General features: G+C 52.6%; 1 protein-coding gene across 1 annotated transcript in view; it reads left to right on the forward strand.

The window, feature by feature from the left end:
- Nucleotides 1-16,470, forward strand: part of LOC107402064 (uncharacterized) — a 130,204-nt gene that overhangs the window by 16,677 nt on the left and 97,057 nt on the right. The window contains exons 8-15 of the mRNA XM_076577794.1: nucleotides 1,150-1,280; nucleotides 4,893-4,996; nucleotides 6,818-6,983; nucleotides 9,554-9,739; nucleotides 9,864-10,016; nucleotides 11,581-11,725; nucleotides 14,353-14,511; nucleotides 14,933-15,057. Of these exons, the coding sequence (XP_076433909.1) occupies nucleotides 1,150-1,280; nucleotides 4,893-4,996; nucleotides 6,818-6,983; nucleotides 9,554-9,739; nucleotides 9,864-10,016; nucleotides 11,581-11,725; nucleotides 14,353-14,511; nucleotides 14,933-15,057 (1,169 nt within the window). The remainder of the gene's footprint in view (nucleotides 1-1,149; nucleotides 1,281-4,892; nucleotides 4,997-6,817; nucleotides 6,984-9,553; nucleotides 9,740-9,863; nucleotides 10,017-11,580; nucleotides 11,726-14,352; nucleotides 14,512-14,932; nucleotides 15,058-16,470) is intronic.

Genomic DNA, 16,470 nt, shown 5'->3' on the forward strand with positions numbered 1-16,470 from the left:
CTGATCCAGTATTGGTTCTGGCTTATCCAGAGGTGCACGCCCATCATGGTGATCACTTTCGAGTGCAGCACCCCCCAAGGCAACCCTACTTGTTACCTGTCAGCCCACTGTGCAGCATGGATCTGGCCTCCATTCCTTGTCTGTGCTGAATAGGACCTCATTGTCAGAGACATGTGACCTCAGCCATGGGCTTCTCTGCCCCGGTTCCTCAGCTGTGAATGTTTGTCTGTACTGATTCTTTCCTACAAGGGGTTAAGGAAATGTCAGCATCCTTTAGCTAAGGACCTGTGAATGGTATTTATGAATGATATCCATGCTTCTCCTCCCCTCTCCCACTCCCTTCGAGTCTGAATTCCCAAGAACACAAGTCAGAAGCCAGGCTTTAACCCTTCTTCAGATTCAGAGCCTGGCTTGGCCTCTCTGGCCGCCTTCACCATCTTTCCCTAGTGGTTGTCATGGAGATGAAATGGTCTGGACTCCAGCTTTGACATAGGGTCCTCCTAAGGTACAAGTGTGACTCTGTTCTTGCACCAGGCACCTGGTTCTGGGGATAGAGTTATGACATGGCCAGCTTGTTCCTGTCACCCTAAAGTTAACACTTCCCACAGAGAGGGGCATCATGGACAAAAACACATACAGACAAGGTAGCTTTGTTTTGTTTTTGGAAAGAGTCTCATGTAGTCCAGGTTGACCTCAAACTTGCTATGTAGCTGAAGATGACTTTGAACTTTTGTTCTGATGCTTTTCCCTCCTAAGTGCTGGGATTACAGATGTGTGCCACCATGTCTGGTTTATTCTGTGTCAGGGTATTGAACCCAGGACTTGGTGCATACTAGGCAAGCAGTTTCCAAACTGAGCCACATCCTCAGGCCTCTCAGAGAACTCACTTTCGCTGTGCGTTGTTGGGAATAGAACCCAGTGTTCTCCATCTGACAGATGGGTGCCTAGGTTACTTCCTGTCTTTGCTGTTAACGTTGCACGTCCCCCGACCTGCTGACCTGCCCATGCCCTGGGAACAGACACCTAGGTCTTTGCTATGACTTCATTCTTGCCTCTCTAACCTCTTGCCCGGAGCATGCGGAAGGACTCGTTTGCAGAATCTGAGGGACAGCTCTAGGCCCTCTGACTCTAACAGCCTTGCCATCTCAGATACAGACTACAAAGACGTGAGTCCCAGCAGCCTGCAGTACGAATGGGAGGAGACACCGTCCCCAGCCACAGTGGCCACGGCAGCTGCATTAGTGAGGAGGCTGTGTGTGGCTCAGCCTACCAGCTTTGAGGTAAGTGTTTTCCAGCCCCAGGCCAGACTCTGCCCTAAGCCTGAGTACCTCCCCATACTCTCCCCTTCTTGCCCAGCTTCACCAACACACCCAAGCATTTGCTCTGTGCTTAGGCCAGAAGCTCCGGACCTCATCCACGCTACCTACTTCCACCTTCAGGGAAATTCTTATCTGTGCCCATTTTGCAGGTGGGGAAACTGGGTTTGCAGAACTTAGGGACTATACTCCAAGCTGCCTAGCCAGGAAGTAGCAGAGCTGGGCATTTCACCCAGGCGGTCTGTTCCCACAGCAAGGCTTCTCATCCTGAGTGTTATTTGCTGTGGGGGAAGGGTGCCCTGTTCATTGTGGTGTACAGAAGAAGCACTCCTGGTCTCCACCAGCTGGATGCCAACATCTTCCCTGCCTGTCGTCATGACAACCAGATTGCTGTCTCTTGGGCACACAGTTGTCCAAGCTGAGAACTACTACACTTTTCTCATCATCTCACTGCCCAGCTCCAGGATGGGAACCGTGGGAAGCCATGGGGCAGACCTGCTTCTCCTCTCCAGCCCCAGGGCACTTCTGAACCCCAGACTGCCCATTTCCCTTGGTCCCATGACTCAGGGCAAGGTGCTCTATGGGGCCTGGGTCTCCCTGAGGCAGCAAGCCGTGCCTGTATCAGAGGGCCCCCATCTTCCCTAGGAGGTCCCTTGGGCCAAAAGATAAATTGTTAGGCCTTCAGGGACACACTAGCCCACATCCACCAGATCCCCAGCTCCCCCCCAACCCCCCGCACCCTGGGGAGGACCAAGCCCGGCCTGGGTTGCCAGGAGACCACAGTGTCTCACCTCCTTCCTAAGGCCACTGGCCCCAGACAAGGTTTGTTTTCAGCCCTGAAACAAAGCCAGGACTTGGTGCCCCATAGAGAGCAAACTCCCAGCGTGGCCCTCTCTGGGGGGCGGGTGTTGGTGATGTGGGGGGCAACGGTGGGAACGGGCTAGCCAAAGCTTTCACCCAGGAGCCAGGGGAGGGGAATGTGCCTGCCGGAGTGGCTGAGAGAGGAGCAGGGTGCACGTGTTCTGAAAGAAAACTCAAGCTGTGCACATTTATTAAATGCTGGCTGTAGAGCCAAGTGGGTTTTTTGTTTGTTTGTTTGTTTGTTTGTTTTTCTTTTCTTTCTCCTTTTTGATGGGGCTAGGAACAGAACCCAGGATCTCACATATGCTAGGTAAGCACTCCAACACAGATTTACATCTCAGCCAAATGCCCCAGAGACTGGGTTACATAGTATGGGCTTATTTATATGTTAGTGGTGGCTGTGGATAGTTAGGTGTCCCTAAGTCCTGCAGCCAGGCGTCAGAGAGGGAGAAGCAGGCCCAGGATTCCGAGGTCTCCAGATGGCATGGTGGGGTGACAGAGAGGCCTCTTGGTTGCTGGAGTTGGGGCCAGCTTCAGGGGCAGCGGTCAGTCTGCTGCCCGGGTGATGAGAAGGCCCATCCCAGGAAGGCTCCCTGCATTCTGGGGGGGACATGTTGGCCTCAAGGAGGCTGCTTTACACTCTGCAACTTTCTTTCTCTGTGTTTTTGAGACAGGGCCTCGTTCTGTAGCCCAGGATGTCTGGAGCTTGTGATGACCCCTGTTTGTGCTTCCCTATGAAATACAGCATGTGCCACCATGCTGGGTACATCCTGCGTTGTTCTGAGACCAAGCTGGTCTCGGCCATGCACAGGGGGTGGCATGTCCCTGCCTTGGGCAGGCTCGGTCCTGAACAGGCAGCAGGAGTGGGTCTAGTGCGGCTCCTCTGGGCTTAGGGTGCAGCAGGGACCTGGGACTAAAGGGAGGCGGAGATGGGAGGAGCGAAGTCAGTTTCCCCAAACCAAGCAGCCTAGGCATCAGGCTGTGCTTCAAAGGCAGCCCTCTGTCTGGTGGAGTGTTTGGACGCTCCCTGACTGGCCCTCGGGGAGGACTGGAAACTCGGACCTCGCTTTCTTTCCTGCCATCCCTGCTGACGGTCACTTTCCGACAGGAAAGGCTCAAGGGCTGCAGACATAGCAGGTAGATGGCTTGTCTTGTATGCACAAGGCCCGTGTTCCATCCTCAGCACCACAGACCAAAGTCCACAAACCACAGCAGGCAACAAAAACCAGTGTGCCGGGAAGGTGGCGTGGAGGTGCGCCTGAGAGGCTGAGGGTTGTTTGAGGCCAGCCAGGGCTAAAGAGTGAGGCCGAATCCAAGCAAACAAAGAAAGTAACAGCAGGGCATGATGGCGGCACTGGGCCTTCTATTCTAATGCAGAGGCAGGTGGATCTCTGAATTCAAGGTCAGCCTTGTCTATCTGTATAGGAATTCCAGGCCAGATGATGCTACATAGTGAGACCTTGTCTCAAAAAAACTAAAAACTAAAAACAAACAAATAATATAATAACATCTACAAATTGGAGATTATTCCTTAGTAAATATTCAAACTCTCTTTTTTTTTTTTTTTTTTTTTTTTGTGGCCATCGCTGGATCACAGCTGCGATCGGTGACTTCCGACTGCGGCAGGAACCACAAATGGCATTTCAATGCCCCTTCTCACATTTGGAGGAAGATCATGTCTTCCCCTCTTTCTGCAGGGTGGAGACAGAAGTATAATGATTGATCTATGCCCATTCGAAAGGATGACAAAGTTCAGGTTGTCTGAGGACACCCCAAAGGCTAGCAGATTAGCAAAGTGGTCCAGGTGTACAGAAGGAAATACGTCATTCACATTGAATGAGAGCAGCGAGAAAAGGATAATGACGGAACTGTCCGTGTGGGCATCCACCCCAGCAATGGGGTTATCACCAGGCTAAAGCTGGATAAAGTCTGGAAAACAGTCCTGGAAAGGAGATGGGCGAATACAGGGTGGAAGATTGAATCTCACACACACAACTTTTATTCAGAACTGCTTAGGTCAAAAAGAAAAAAAGTTCAAGCTAAGATTCACCAGGGAGCTAAGGATGTAAATACGTCTTTCCTGGCTTGCACGGAACTCCAGCACTAGATAGATGGGACATGGTGGTGGGTGCCTGCTGTCTCAGCACTCAGGAGACAGAGTCAGGACTATTGAGGTCATCCTCGGCTACTTAAGACTTGGTCTCAAAAAAAACCAAAAAACCCAAACAAACCAAACCAAAACAACCACCACAAAAACAAGGACCGCAAACGCTCAGTGCTGACCACGCAGGCCTGGGACCTACATACAATCCGTGGAGCCCGTGTGAAGTAGGAGAGAACCAGCTCCACACAGCTGCTCTTTGGCCTCCACGGGTGCACTGTGTCCCATGTGCAGATTCCACGGCACATTTTTCTTTCGGTTCTGACACTGAGTCTGTGGTCCAGGCTGGCCTTAACCTCGTGGCAGTCTTCCCTCCTCAGCCTCCCGAGCTCTGGGATGGCAGTGTGCACTGTCTTCCACCATCACATCCTAGTGTGGGATGCAGATCTGATTTGTTGATGGAGTACATGCAGCCACTGTGTGTTTTCCGGATGGGAAGCTGGATGTGTGGCCTCACCGTCCAGCTGTCTCTGCCTGGGAGTGGAGGCTGGGCTCCTGGCTGGACCAGGTGACCATGGGGTTCCCTTTGACATCCCGCACCCTCTGCACCCCAGGCCACAGAGACATTCCTGATGCTGGTGTCTGAGCTCCAAGGCCTTTCTGTGGATGAGCTGATTGCAGTCTGGCGCCATTCATCTTTTAAATGCCATGATGATCGGTAAGGGCGTCACTCTGGGTGTAGGCTGAACCACAGGTAGGCTGCCTTTGGGGATTCCTTGGTGGGGTGGGTGGCCCTGGTGCTCTCTGGGGTCCTCAGATAGGGTGTGACTCCAGCCTGCCTGTGTGGGGTCTGGAAATTCCCCCGAGACTCGAGCTTTTGTGGGGCTGAGATTGAAGGCTGCGGCTGGCAGATGAAGATGGAGTTCTTCCCCCTGGTACAGTATCTGTACGAACTCAGGGATTAGCAAGGGAAACCCCTTGGGTCCCCTCTTGTGGAGGCTTCCCAGGTGTCCAGTATGGGTGCTGCAGGCTGGAATCCCACCTCAACATCATTTCTACCCTCAGAGCTGGGGTCAGCAAAGGGTGTCGGGGACCCAGGGGTCTCTCTGAGGACCTCACTCCAGGGACTCCAGGCTGGGTCACCTCAGGGAAGCTCCCCACCCTTCATCAAATGACCACACAACATGAGAAGGAGCACATGACTTTTATGGCCGCTGTTGATACCCATTCACTGAGCCCTCAAAGTACTCCATGGCAAATGCTGCTGTATTTCTATTCTTTGGATTTGTAAATTGAGGCACAGAACATTTAGGACACTTGCCTGAAGTCACACAGCAGAGGAGGGTTATTTGTTTTACTGTTTAGCTCAGCCGGCCTGGAACTTACAGCAATCCTCCTGTCTCGTTCTCCTAAATGCTGAGATTACAGGCCTGTGCCACCATGCCAGCCTTAGGATGGAGACTTGAACCTAGGCGCTGTACTTCTTCCCATCACTATCCTCACGGGCATTGTTCATATGTCTACCTGAATCTCTGGGTCACGATGGTGGGGAGGCCTCTCTCAGGTATATATGTTTCAAGAGGGCAGATACTCTTTTGAGTATTTGTTGCCCTTGCCCCTACCCCAGGCTAGCCCCACAGATGAACAAGGAAAATGGTTTGGAGGATGGCCCTCAGCCCACAGCATGTCTCCCTGGGGAATTACTGCAGCCCTGGAGCAAGTCTTTGTCACCACATTCCCATCTCCCAGTTGAGCAAGCTGAGACTCACCCACAGAGTGGATGGTGTGGAGAATGTTGGGGGCACTGCTGTCTCCACCTGTGCACCCTACAGTCTCCTGCAGCTCCGAGCCCATGGGTGATGGCTATGACCTGAGAAACCCTCCATCCAGTCATTGTTCCCACTCCAGACACTGCCACCCCCATACAAGAGGACACCTCAACATCTTTCTGGAGACTTCTAACCTTTTTTCAGTCTTAATACAAGTAGATAAGGAAAATAAATCCTTTGCTTATAATAAATAAATAAACTCCTTATCCAGGCTTATAATCTCAGCTACATAGGAGGCTGAGGCAGGAGGATCATGAATCTAAGGCTGGCCTGGGTACAGAGTGAGTTCAAGGTCAGCCTAAACAACTTAGTGAGATTCTGTCTCAAAATGAAAAATCAAAACAATGCAGGGCAGTAGCCCAGGAGAGCGCTTATCTAGTGTGTGAGGCCCTGGGCTCCGTTCCCAGCTCTATGAAATAAGAGAATAAAATCAGTCAAGCCACCCATTGCTTGGTGTTGGGCTGAATACATTAGATGCTTAAATTGGAAAGCACTGGCCACCCAGGGCCTCATCATCCCCTTGGTGGGTCCTGGCAGAGGCTGAACAAGGCTTTACATTTGCCAGCTGGGCATAGCAAAAAGAACACAGGCCCAGCATGGCTCCTTCCTCAGAGAGTCTGGGTCTGTCCCTCCCTTGTCCCCAGCCTTGGCTTGTCCCCATGTGACCAAAGGCTGCAGTAAGATCAGTGACAGAGCACTGCTCTCCGCAGGCATCCACTGGTAGACGCTCTGCCTTCCTGTGGCACCCAGAACTGTGTGGGCCTCATGAAACAGCTCATCTTGGCGAGGGAGGTGGAGGCAGACCAGGCTGAGGCATGGCTGTGGTCGCTGGCCTTCATCCCAAAGCCCACAGATGCCATGGTGCTCACACTGTTGGTGAGTCCCCCATCACCCCACCACCCAGCCCCGACGTCCCTCCTTGGCTGGGTTGCTGGACACATGAGGGTGATCTGCTCTCACCCTGGAATTATGTTTTCCCTTCGTGGCCCAGGGATGCAGCTGAAACATGGTGCTATATTCAAGGCAGGATTTACTATCACAGCTCTGGTTTTCATATGAAGGGAGCAGAGTTTGATTTATATCCCAGGCTGGCCTGCAACTTGTTATGGAGCCCAGGCTACTGGCAAACTATGCATCATCCTGCCTCTGCCTCTGCCTCTGGTGTGCCACCATACCAGTGAGACCTGGATTTGAATTCCAACAATGGGTATCCCTGTTGTGTGATGTGGAGCAGAGACTCAACCCCTCTGGACCTTTCTTAAAAAATGTGCACATGGATGCATGTTGTTGGCATGCGTGCAGGTGTGGGTTTGCATGTGTGCGGGTGCATGTTCACAGAGGCAGCCCAGAACTCACTGGTGCAGGCTAGTCTCGATAGCCAGCTTGCTCTGAGTGTTCTCTGTTTCTTCCTTCCGAGTGCCACAATGATAGGAGGATCGCCATTCCATCATTGTTCATGTGGGGCTGTCTCTGAGCCGTCCCCTTAGCCTGCTGAGACTGGCTTTGGTATGGGAACTGAAGAGGGACCTAGTTCTTTTGATTTAGGTTTGTGGTGAGAAATGACATGATGTATGTAAAGCAATTCTAAGGGCCCCTGTAGAGCTGGAGAGATAGCTTAGTTATTAGGAGCACACTCATGTACATATACCTTTATACACACTAATACACATTCACATACACACATTACACAATTCACACATAGATATACATATACCAATATTCACACATACATTTACACATACAAGTTTCATATACACATCCTCTCTCTTTTACATGTACACACACACACACACACACACACACACACACACACACACACACACATGCATAAATATAAATGCTGAAATTCCGAAAACTCCTGCTGGTAGAGAGGTTGGTGGGCCCTCCCTGTGAACACCTCGTACCTTGCATGCTCTGTGGACCAGCGGGCAGTCTTGCATCCACAGCAGGACGGTGCCCACTACACTCTCTCCACTCTGCCAGCACTGGGTGTCTCAGGCTAATATTTACACCCAGGGCCCCAGGACCTGTTCCTTTTTTTCCAGGACTGAGCCCAGAGCTGTTTTGAAAAGCAGCAAGAGCTGAGCGTGGCAGCCCAACTCCAGGGTTAAGGCAGGGCTCCATCGCCTACAGGCTGGGCAGTGTGAGGCAGGTCCTTGGCCTCTCTGAGAGGCTTCCCCAGCGGCAAACAGAATTGATAAGAGAGTGTGTGGGAGACAGGTATGGCAGAAGAGGCTGGTGTGCAGTGAGCGCAGGGCGTGAGCTGGAGACTGGCCGTGTGTGCTGGAAGGCACACTCGGTGTGTGCTGGAAGGCACACTCGGTGTGGGAGCCTCTTACTAAACTCACAGGCAGCTTCCAAGCTGGTGATTAGACCAAGGTAGTCCACGAATCAAGAGACTCAAACTTGCTCTTAGAGAAATTACATCAGAACAAAGGTAGAGGGGTGGTCCATACTTCCAGAAGCCTTCTGAGAGAGCTAGTGGGCTGGTTGTCTTCATGACACACCTGAGCTGATTCCAGGCCCCAGCCTAGGCCTCTCAGTGTCCCAGGGGTGCCTCCCTGGGTACACAGAGGGACTCTGGCCTGCCCTTGGGGACCCCTGGTCTCTGGAAGAGGGCTTCTCTCTTGTGCAGCTCCCCAGGTCACTGGCTCATGTCTCCACTTGTGCAGAGAGAACTTTGGCTTGTTCTTGCTCAGGGGCTGTTCTGCCATGTGTGAGGTGGCCTGACCCTGTGAGCCACCTGAGAGATTCTCTACTCAGCTTCTGCTCAGGGCCCTTCACCCTGCTCATTCAAGCTGGCAGCTTGGACCACAGTCATTCAACTCAGGGCTGCGGGCGCAGGGTGGGACTGGGTAACTGTTGTGGGTTGTCTTGGCCATGAGAGGCATCCAGCAGGACCCCTGGCCTTGGATCAGGACAACAGCTCCTGCCTACCTTCTCCAGCTGCTGCTGTTCTTGGCTGTTGCTTTGCTTCATGTCTTTTGAAAGAGCGTCTGACTTGGTTTCAGCTGGTTTTGAACCCCTGCTTCTCCTGCCTCAGCTTCCCTACTGCTACAACTACAGGCCTACACCACCACATCCAGCAGTGACTTTCTCACTAATTTTTTTTTCTGATGCTGGGCATCGAATCGAGGACCTTGCACATGCTAGACAGGTGCTATGCCACTGAGCTACACCCCTAGCCCTCTTAACTATTGTGAGGCCCCAAATGCCCCTAGAATTACATGAACATAGCCTGAGAGTATAGATCTCTATCCTGGGCACACACCCGGGACCCCTGGGGTCTCTCTAGAAACTAGTTACTGCGGAGTCCCTCATCCACAGCAGGAGGTAGGGACCAGGCTGCTGTGAGCTTAGGGAGTGCCAGGTTGACTCAGGGTTGTGAGGACCTTCACACATCACTTACCAGCCTTCTGGGGGCGGGCGCTGTTGTGCATCCCTAGCCACTGTTGCAGTCTCCAGGGGCCAGCCCAGGGGCCTTCCTTGGCATCTCAGCTCTGGTACACAACCTCTGTGCTGCTCTGGATGGGCACTGCCAACAGCTACCTGGAGTTGGCTCCCTTGTGAAGATTCTGGGAGAGGCTTTGGGTGTGAACTGCAGCTTCCCGGAGCCTGTGGATGCTGGTCAGGTGAGCATGGCTGGTGTCCCAACACCAGGTTCAGGTCTTGCCTGGCAGGTCATCCTTGGACAAGTGGGTGGGGCGGGGGACCCTTCCAGGCCTCACGGTCCACCCCACGGCCACGATCTTGCAGCTTCAGCTTGTACTGAAGGCCATTGGCAATGCTGGTCTGGCAGCAGCAGATCTCGCCCCTGTGCTGAGCGCCTGCGCATCCCTGAGGGGCGTCTCTCCGGAGATCCGGCTGGCGGCTCTCCAGGCCTTCCGGAGGATCCCTTGCTCTGCAGACGTGAGTCCTGGTGTTTCTCCCTCTTGCTGCAGTTGGGCTGTCAATTCACCTCTTCCTTTGAAATCATTACATGTGTGCTGAGCCGGTCCTGTGTGCTGGGTGCCTGCCTAGGTACCTGTGTGAGGACATACTTTGCCTCTGTCCTCTAGAACCTGTGTTTAGTGTGGGAAGCAGATTATTCACCAAATAAATCCACAAATAAGTATTTGATTTCTGATACTGCCATGTGGTCCAAACCCACAGGTACCGGCACTGGAAGACTCTGTGGGCCACCTCCTGGCCTGCTATCTTCTCTTGTAAATAAGACTTTATCGGTATACAGATAGCTATGGGCTATCTGTGACTACTTTGTTGCTACAACTGCTGAGCGGAATCTTGGCAAGAGAAGCTGCAAGGGCCAAGACAATTATTGTCTGTGTCATTATGGGAAAAGCTGGCCCACCTGTGTGTCACTCAGTCAATGTTAGGTCCTCCTTCCCCACGAACTGCTGAGCTCTCTGTGGTCTGGTATCTGATCTGCTAGCACATTAGCCGCATCTACGACATTCTCTCCCAGATGTCCTCAGGCCTCACGCTGTGACTGTCCCTAGAGCACTGGTGGGGAGATAGGCTGGCTGGGGTGATGGCTCAGCTAGTGAGGTGCCTGTTGCACAGGCATGGGGACCTGGCTTTCATCCCTAGCACCCACATAAGAGCTGGGCATGGTGGGCCATGCCTGTCACCCCAGCTCTGGGCAGGGGACAAAGATGGGAGAATCCATGGGGTTTGCTGGCCAGCCAGTCCAGCTGAACTGCTGACTCCAAGCTTAGTGAGAGTCCTTAAGTAAACTTATGTAAATCTTAAAGATAAGCTGAGGACTTCTGGAGAAATGACTCTGCTGCCTTCACGGGGACCTGGGTTCAGGTCCCGGCACCCACATGGTGGTTCACAGCCACCTGTAACGCTAGTTCCGGGGAATCTGGCCTCCAGGGGCTCCTGCACACACATGCTGCACATAAACTCATGCAAGGAAACACACACAAATAAAATAATAAATCAGGCAGAGAGGGGCTGGAGAGACGTCTCAGAAGTTAAGAGCACTTGTTGCTCTTGCAGAAGACCTGGGTTCAGGTCCCGGCACCCACAAGGCAGCTCACAACCATCTGTAACTCCAGTTCTAGGGGATCCAATGCCCTCCTCTGGCCGTCACAGGCACCCAACACGTATTCGGTGTACAAGCATACAAGCAGGCAAAGCACTCATACAGATACAATTAAAAAACGAGAAGGAAAGTGACCGAGACAAGGTCTTCAGTGTTGACCTGTGGCATTTAAACATGCATGCATGTGTGTACACACGATGCACATAAATTCATATAAGCAAGCACACATAAATAACATAAAAGATCTTAAAAGATAAGGTGGAGAGGAGCTGTGCAGTTAACCCGGAACTTAAGAGCATTTGCTGTTCTTGCAGAAGCCCGGGTTGTGGCCCCACTACCTCTCACAGTAGGGTGCAGGGTCAACTGTAGGGACAAAGGCACTATGGGTGTGGGTGCTTAACGATGGGTATCTTCCCAAGCCAGAGGTCAGTGCTCTCTCACCTGTACCAAGCTCCCGAGGAGGACGCAGAGCTCCGAATCAATGCCTACCTGGCTCTGATGAGGTGCCCCAGTGAGGAGGTGTTTGCCCAGGTGCGGCACACACAGGCAACCGAGCGATCTACCCAGGGTGAGTAGGGCAGTATGGGGTGTTATGGAGGGGCTGTACCACGTGTCTCTTGGGGTGGGGCAGTGTGGTTAGGAGTCCCCTCACCCTCTATGTCTTTAGTTGAACTGGACAACTGACCAGTGTGTTCCCCCTGCCACGACAACTCCAGCCCATGGATAACAGGGAAAAGTCCTTTCTCTCAGGTCCTCAGCTCCCTTGAGCCTCACCAGGGTCTGCTCACTCTGACCGGATCACAGCAGTTCTGTACAGTCACCCAAGGCCAGCCTGGTCTACGGGAGACCCTGATATGAGAAAGAGAGATTTAAAGTTCCCTTTAAATGAGGGAACTCTGAACTTGGGGTGTGAATATAAAAGATAAATTTTGCTGACTAAACAAAAACACAAACCCAGCAACAACTGGCCAGATACGATGGTGCACATCTGTAATTCTTGCACTAGAGGTAATGAGGTAGAAGAATCATGAGTTCCAGGCCCTGTCTCCAAAGAACAAAGGCTGGTCTGGGGCTGGTCTGGGGCTGGGGTGAAGATGGGGGGCGGTCTGGGTCTGGGGTAGGGTGGGGTGGGCTGGGGCGGGGCTGGGGCAGGGCTGGGGTGGGGTGGGCTGAGGCTGGGGTGGGCTGGGGTTCAGTGGTAGACCACTTGCCTAACATATGAAAGGCCTGGCCTTCATCCTGCACTGAAATTAAAATTTAAAAACAATTTAAAAATGTATGCATTGCATAGCATGTTAACATCTGGGGTCCAACCCCAGCACAACTCTTCCTTGCCTGTGTGTCCCAGGAGAGGGACACATTGCTGTGAGCCTTTGATTCTGTCTGTGAAATGGGGAGAGCATGTGCCTCAGGGTATGCTGAGGGGGACGTGAGGATGTGGGTGGTGTGAGAGGACAGCCCTTCTTCCATTCTCTCTGCAGCTGCATTTGAAAGGGCAGGGCAGGAAGATGAATGAGTGGGTGGACAGTGAAGGCCTTCTCCCCAACCCAGGACCGTATTCCCTGAGAGCAGCTTTCTGGGGTGGCATCAAAACCTCAACACAGCACTAGAGAGTTTGCCTGGGAGATGTGAGGCCTTGGGTTCTGTCCCCAGCACTTCAGTCAAATAACCCGCCAGCCAATCACAAACATCTTTGTAACACAGGGACAAGCCCACGCAAATAGCACGGATGTGCACCCTCATCTGTTTTACCTGTCTCCACCGAGGGGTGGAGGCCGTTTCCAGTTTTGAGCCGTTAGCACCAATAACCCAGTGACCTGCCCGCACATCTGCCTAAGGTGATTTGACGTTTTCCTGAGACTAAACCACCTATGCAAGTGGTGTGTTCATTTCAAGTAAATGCAGGGCCAGGGATACAGTTCAGTGACAGGGCTCTCGCCTTCACATAGAATGCGGCCTTTGGCTCCGTCTTCCACACCGCAAAACTAAACGAAACAACAACCCAGTCCCATGTTCCAATGACCTTCTGTGGAAGTAGGGTCACTGGAAGATGTAGCCTAGTCTCAGGCTTGGGGATGAGGAAGGGGGTGATGTAGGGGCTTTGTCTTGAGTCATAGTAATCAGCCTGCTAAGCTTCCAAGGGATCAGCCAGGGGCTGTAGATACCAGGCTGTATGCTGGCCAGTGAGATAAATGGGTGCCCTGCCCCCCAAAGTCAGCCCTATCCCAAGGCCAGATGTTTGAGAAGCTTCCAGCTGTGCCTTCTGGGACATTATCTTATGCTAGGGTCCCCATTGGGCGATATCCCATACTGACACACCCATTTCATCCTGCCTCTGCAGGACCCTGGTGGGGTCTCCATCATGGACCACACATCACCTCTTTGTCTGCTCTGAGATAATTAGACTCTCAGGTTCTGGCTCTGGCCTTGACTGACCTTTGCCAACAGCCCCTTGAGAAATGTTACTTCATTTCACAGATGAGGAAGCTGAGGCTCAGAGAGCTAGTGTGAGCATCTCCAATGCACTTTAGAGTAATAGAAGTAAGGCCTGGGGGTGGCTCAGCCAGTCAAGTGCCTGCTGAGTAAGTGTGAGGACCTGGCTTCATTCTCCAGAGCCCATGCATCCAGGGCACGTGGGCACACTCTGTACCCCAGTGCTGTGGAGGGGCACAGGTGGATCTCTCAAGCGCACTGGCTGGCTAGCCCAGCAGAATCAGCAAGCTCCCGAGAAAAGTAAGAAACCTTGTCCCCAAACAAATGGATAGCGCCCAAGAAACATCTGCAGCTGTACCCTGGCCTCTACACACATGCACATACATGTATACCTACGTACACATAAGGCTTTAAAAGGCTCTGGGTTGAACGAGAATTTGAAATGCAGCCCAGAATCCCCACTTCACAGATGAGGTACAGAGAGGTGGTGGCACTATCTTGAGGTAACACAGCTTGTATCTGTGGAGCTGAACTGGGGTTCAGATGTGGGTCTGACTTCCAAGCCAAGGCGTCCCACTTCATACTTTTCCTTTACCTTCAGGAAAACTTGTTAGAATTTCGTACACAGGCCGGGTCCTACTCCTGTTAGCTTCAGGCTGCAGGGTCCTGAGCAGGCCTGGCATGGGGGTGTGGCAGGCCGGGGCTGAGTCCGAGAGTCTTGGCCAGTGGCTAACTGTGTCTGTTGCTGCCGCTCTGCCCCAGTGGGCTCCTTTGTGTGGAGCCACATCCTGCAGCTGCTGGAGACGGATGATCCCCTGAAACGTGACCTTCGGGACTCCCTCCCTGAGGACATCCTCAGTCAGCCGTTCCAGACGGAGACCTGGAAACACTCCACCTATTCTGATGTCACCTTCCGCTCAAGTACGGCTCACCTGGGGCCACAAGGCCTGGGGACCCAGAGCTCCAATCTCCAAGAACACAGGGCCTAAGGGCACTCTTTCCCTCACCTGGGTGACATAGAGCGCGTCCAGGGCCAGCCTGGACAGCTTAGTGAGACCCCGACTCAAAAAGTAGAGGCTTGAGCGTCGTGGGAGCGCAAACCCTGCTGCACAGGGCGGGGTTAGGTCTCCATACGGGCAGTCGGGGAGGCCACAGAAGTCTTTCCAGCTGAGGTCCCTGCACCACCTCAGCCATCCTGGGAAGTGGAGGGTGTGGAGGGGTGCTCTGGCTTCCCCATCAGCCTTCACTGGGTGGAGAAGGCGATGGAGAACCCTCTCCTGGGGCAGGACACACTGTGGGTGTAGCCTCTCTTTCTAGCTCCCAGGATCCTCTTTTCCCTTAGCATCTGGCAGCCTGGGAGGCAACCTGGAGAGGACCCTCCTCTTCTCCTCCGGCTCTTTCCTCCCTTGTTCTGCCGTGGTAAACCTCACTGTCCATGCTGCTGGCCGGGCCTTCAACCTGCTGGAGGTAAGAGTGTTACGCTTGCCATCTCCCTAGGGCCTGTCCTGGAGGCAGAGTAAGGAGTGATCCCATCTGTCCATCCGTCTGTCCACCTGTCCCTCACTTCTGTTGTTCTATATTCCATCTATCATTTTGTCCATCTAACCTGCCCATGGATAACAGCCATACATCTGTCCACACTGTTATCTAAGCATCTTTCCATCCAGCTCACCCCTTTCATTATCCACCCTCTCACTCATCCCTCTTCATCCATCATCCACCCACCCATCCATCCATCCATCCATCCATCCATCCATCCATCCATCCACCCACCCACCCACCCATCCACCCACCCACCCACCCACCCACCCACCCACCCATCCATCCACCCATCCATCCATCCATCCATCCATCCATCCATCCATCCATCTATCCCTCACCCATCTACCCATCCACCCATCTCTCTGATCCATCTGTCTATCCTTCTAATCCACCCACTCATCCATTCTTTTCTCCACCTATCACTCATATCCACTCATCCACAATTTGTATTCCCACCTTCCATCTGTCTCCATCAATTCATCGGTCCACATTCTACTCACCTACCCATCCACCTACATTTATCCATCTATCTACCTGCTGTCTGTCCATCGCAGAAATATTCCTCCTCTAGCTGACATGTACCAAGCAATGTGTCGGCTCTGGATACATGGTGATGAACAATTAAGGCGTGGTCCCTGCTCTCCTGGTACTTTGCATTCTGAGAGGCAATTATGGGTGTTTTCTCCCTGGGTGGGAGAGTACTAAACAACTTCTGCCTCCTCCATCGAAAGTCCTAAAGACAAACCAAAGTTTGAGTTCACCAGAGTTCACTCTGAGGAACCAACGAATTCATTAAGCTTACTTACAGAGCAGCCATGCTGGAAAGTCTGCACCTGGTGTGGATGATGGCTCCTCCATGACCGCATAGATGTCCTGTCCCCAGCCTTCCTTAGCCTGCACACTCTAGCCCCTCTCTAAGGCCAAGAGGCCACATGCGGTTGGGACAGAATTACATATAACTGACTGGGAGGAACAATGACTCTCCTCACCCCTTCCGTGAGGGGTCAACTGTCAACAAGCCCAGGAGTGAGCATTTGTGAGCAGACATAGCTGGTCTCATGAAGATGGCGGGCAGTGTTGTTCTGAAAATGTCTTACAAGAGAGGGAGATGGCTGAAAGTGACCACGGCAACTTTAAACTGTTCATCTGGGGACATGAGGTTTGAGCTGAGACCTGAAGGATGGACATTGTATTAAATTTCTTGTTGCTATGACGACGAGATCCATGGCAAGATGAAGTGAAGGAAAGGCTCGATTTGATAGTACAGTCCGTTATGGTGGGAAGTCGTGGTGGCGGCAGAAGTGTGGCTGGCTGGCCACATTGCACCCACAGTTGGGA

The sequence above is a fragment of the Peromyscus maniculatus genome, chromosome 8, assembly GCF_049852395.1.
Source record: "Peromyscus maniculatus bairdii isolate BWxNUB_F1_BW_parent chromosome 8, HU_Pman_BW_mat_3.1, whole genome shotgun sequence".
Classification (NCBI taxonomy): Eukaryota; Metazoa; Chordata; class Mammalia; order Rodentia; family Cricetidae; genus Peromyscus; species Peromyscus maniculatus.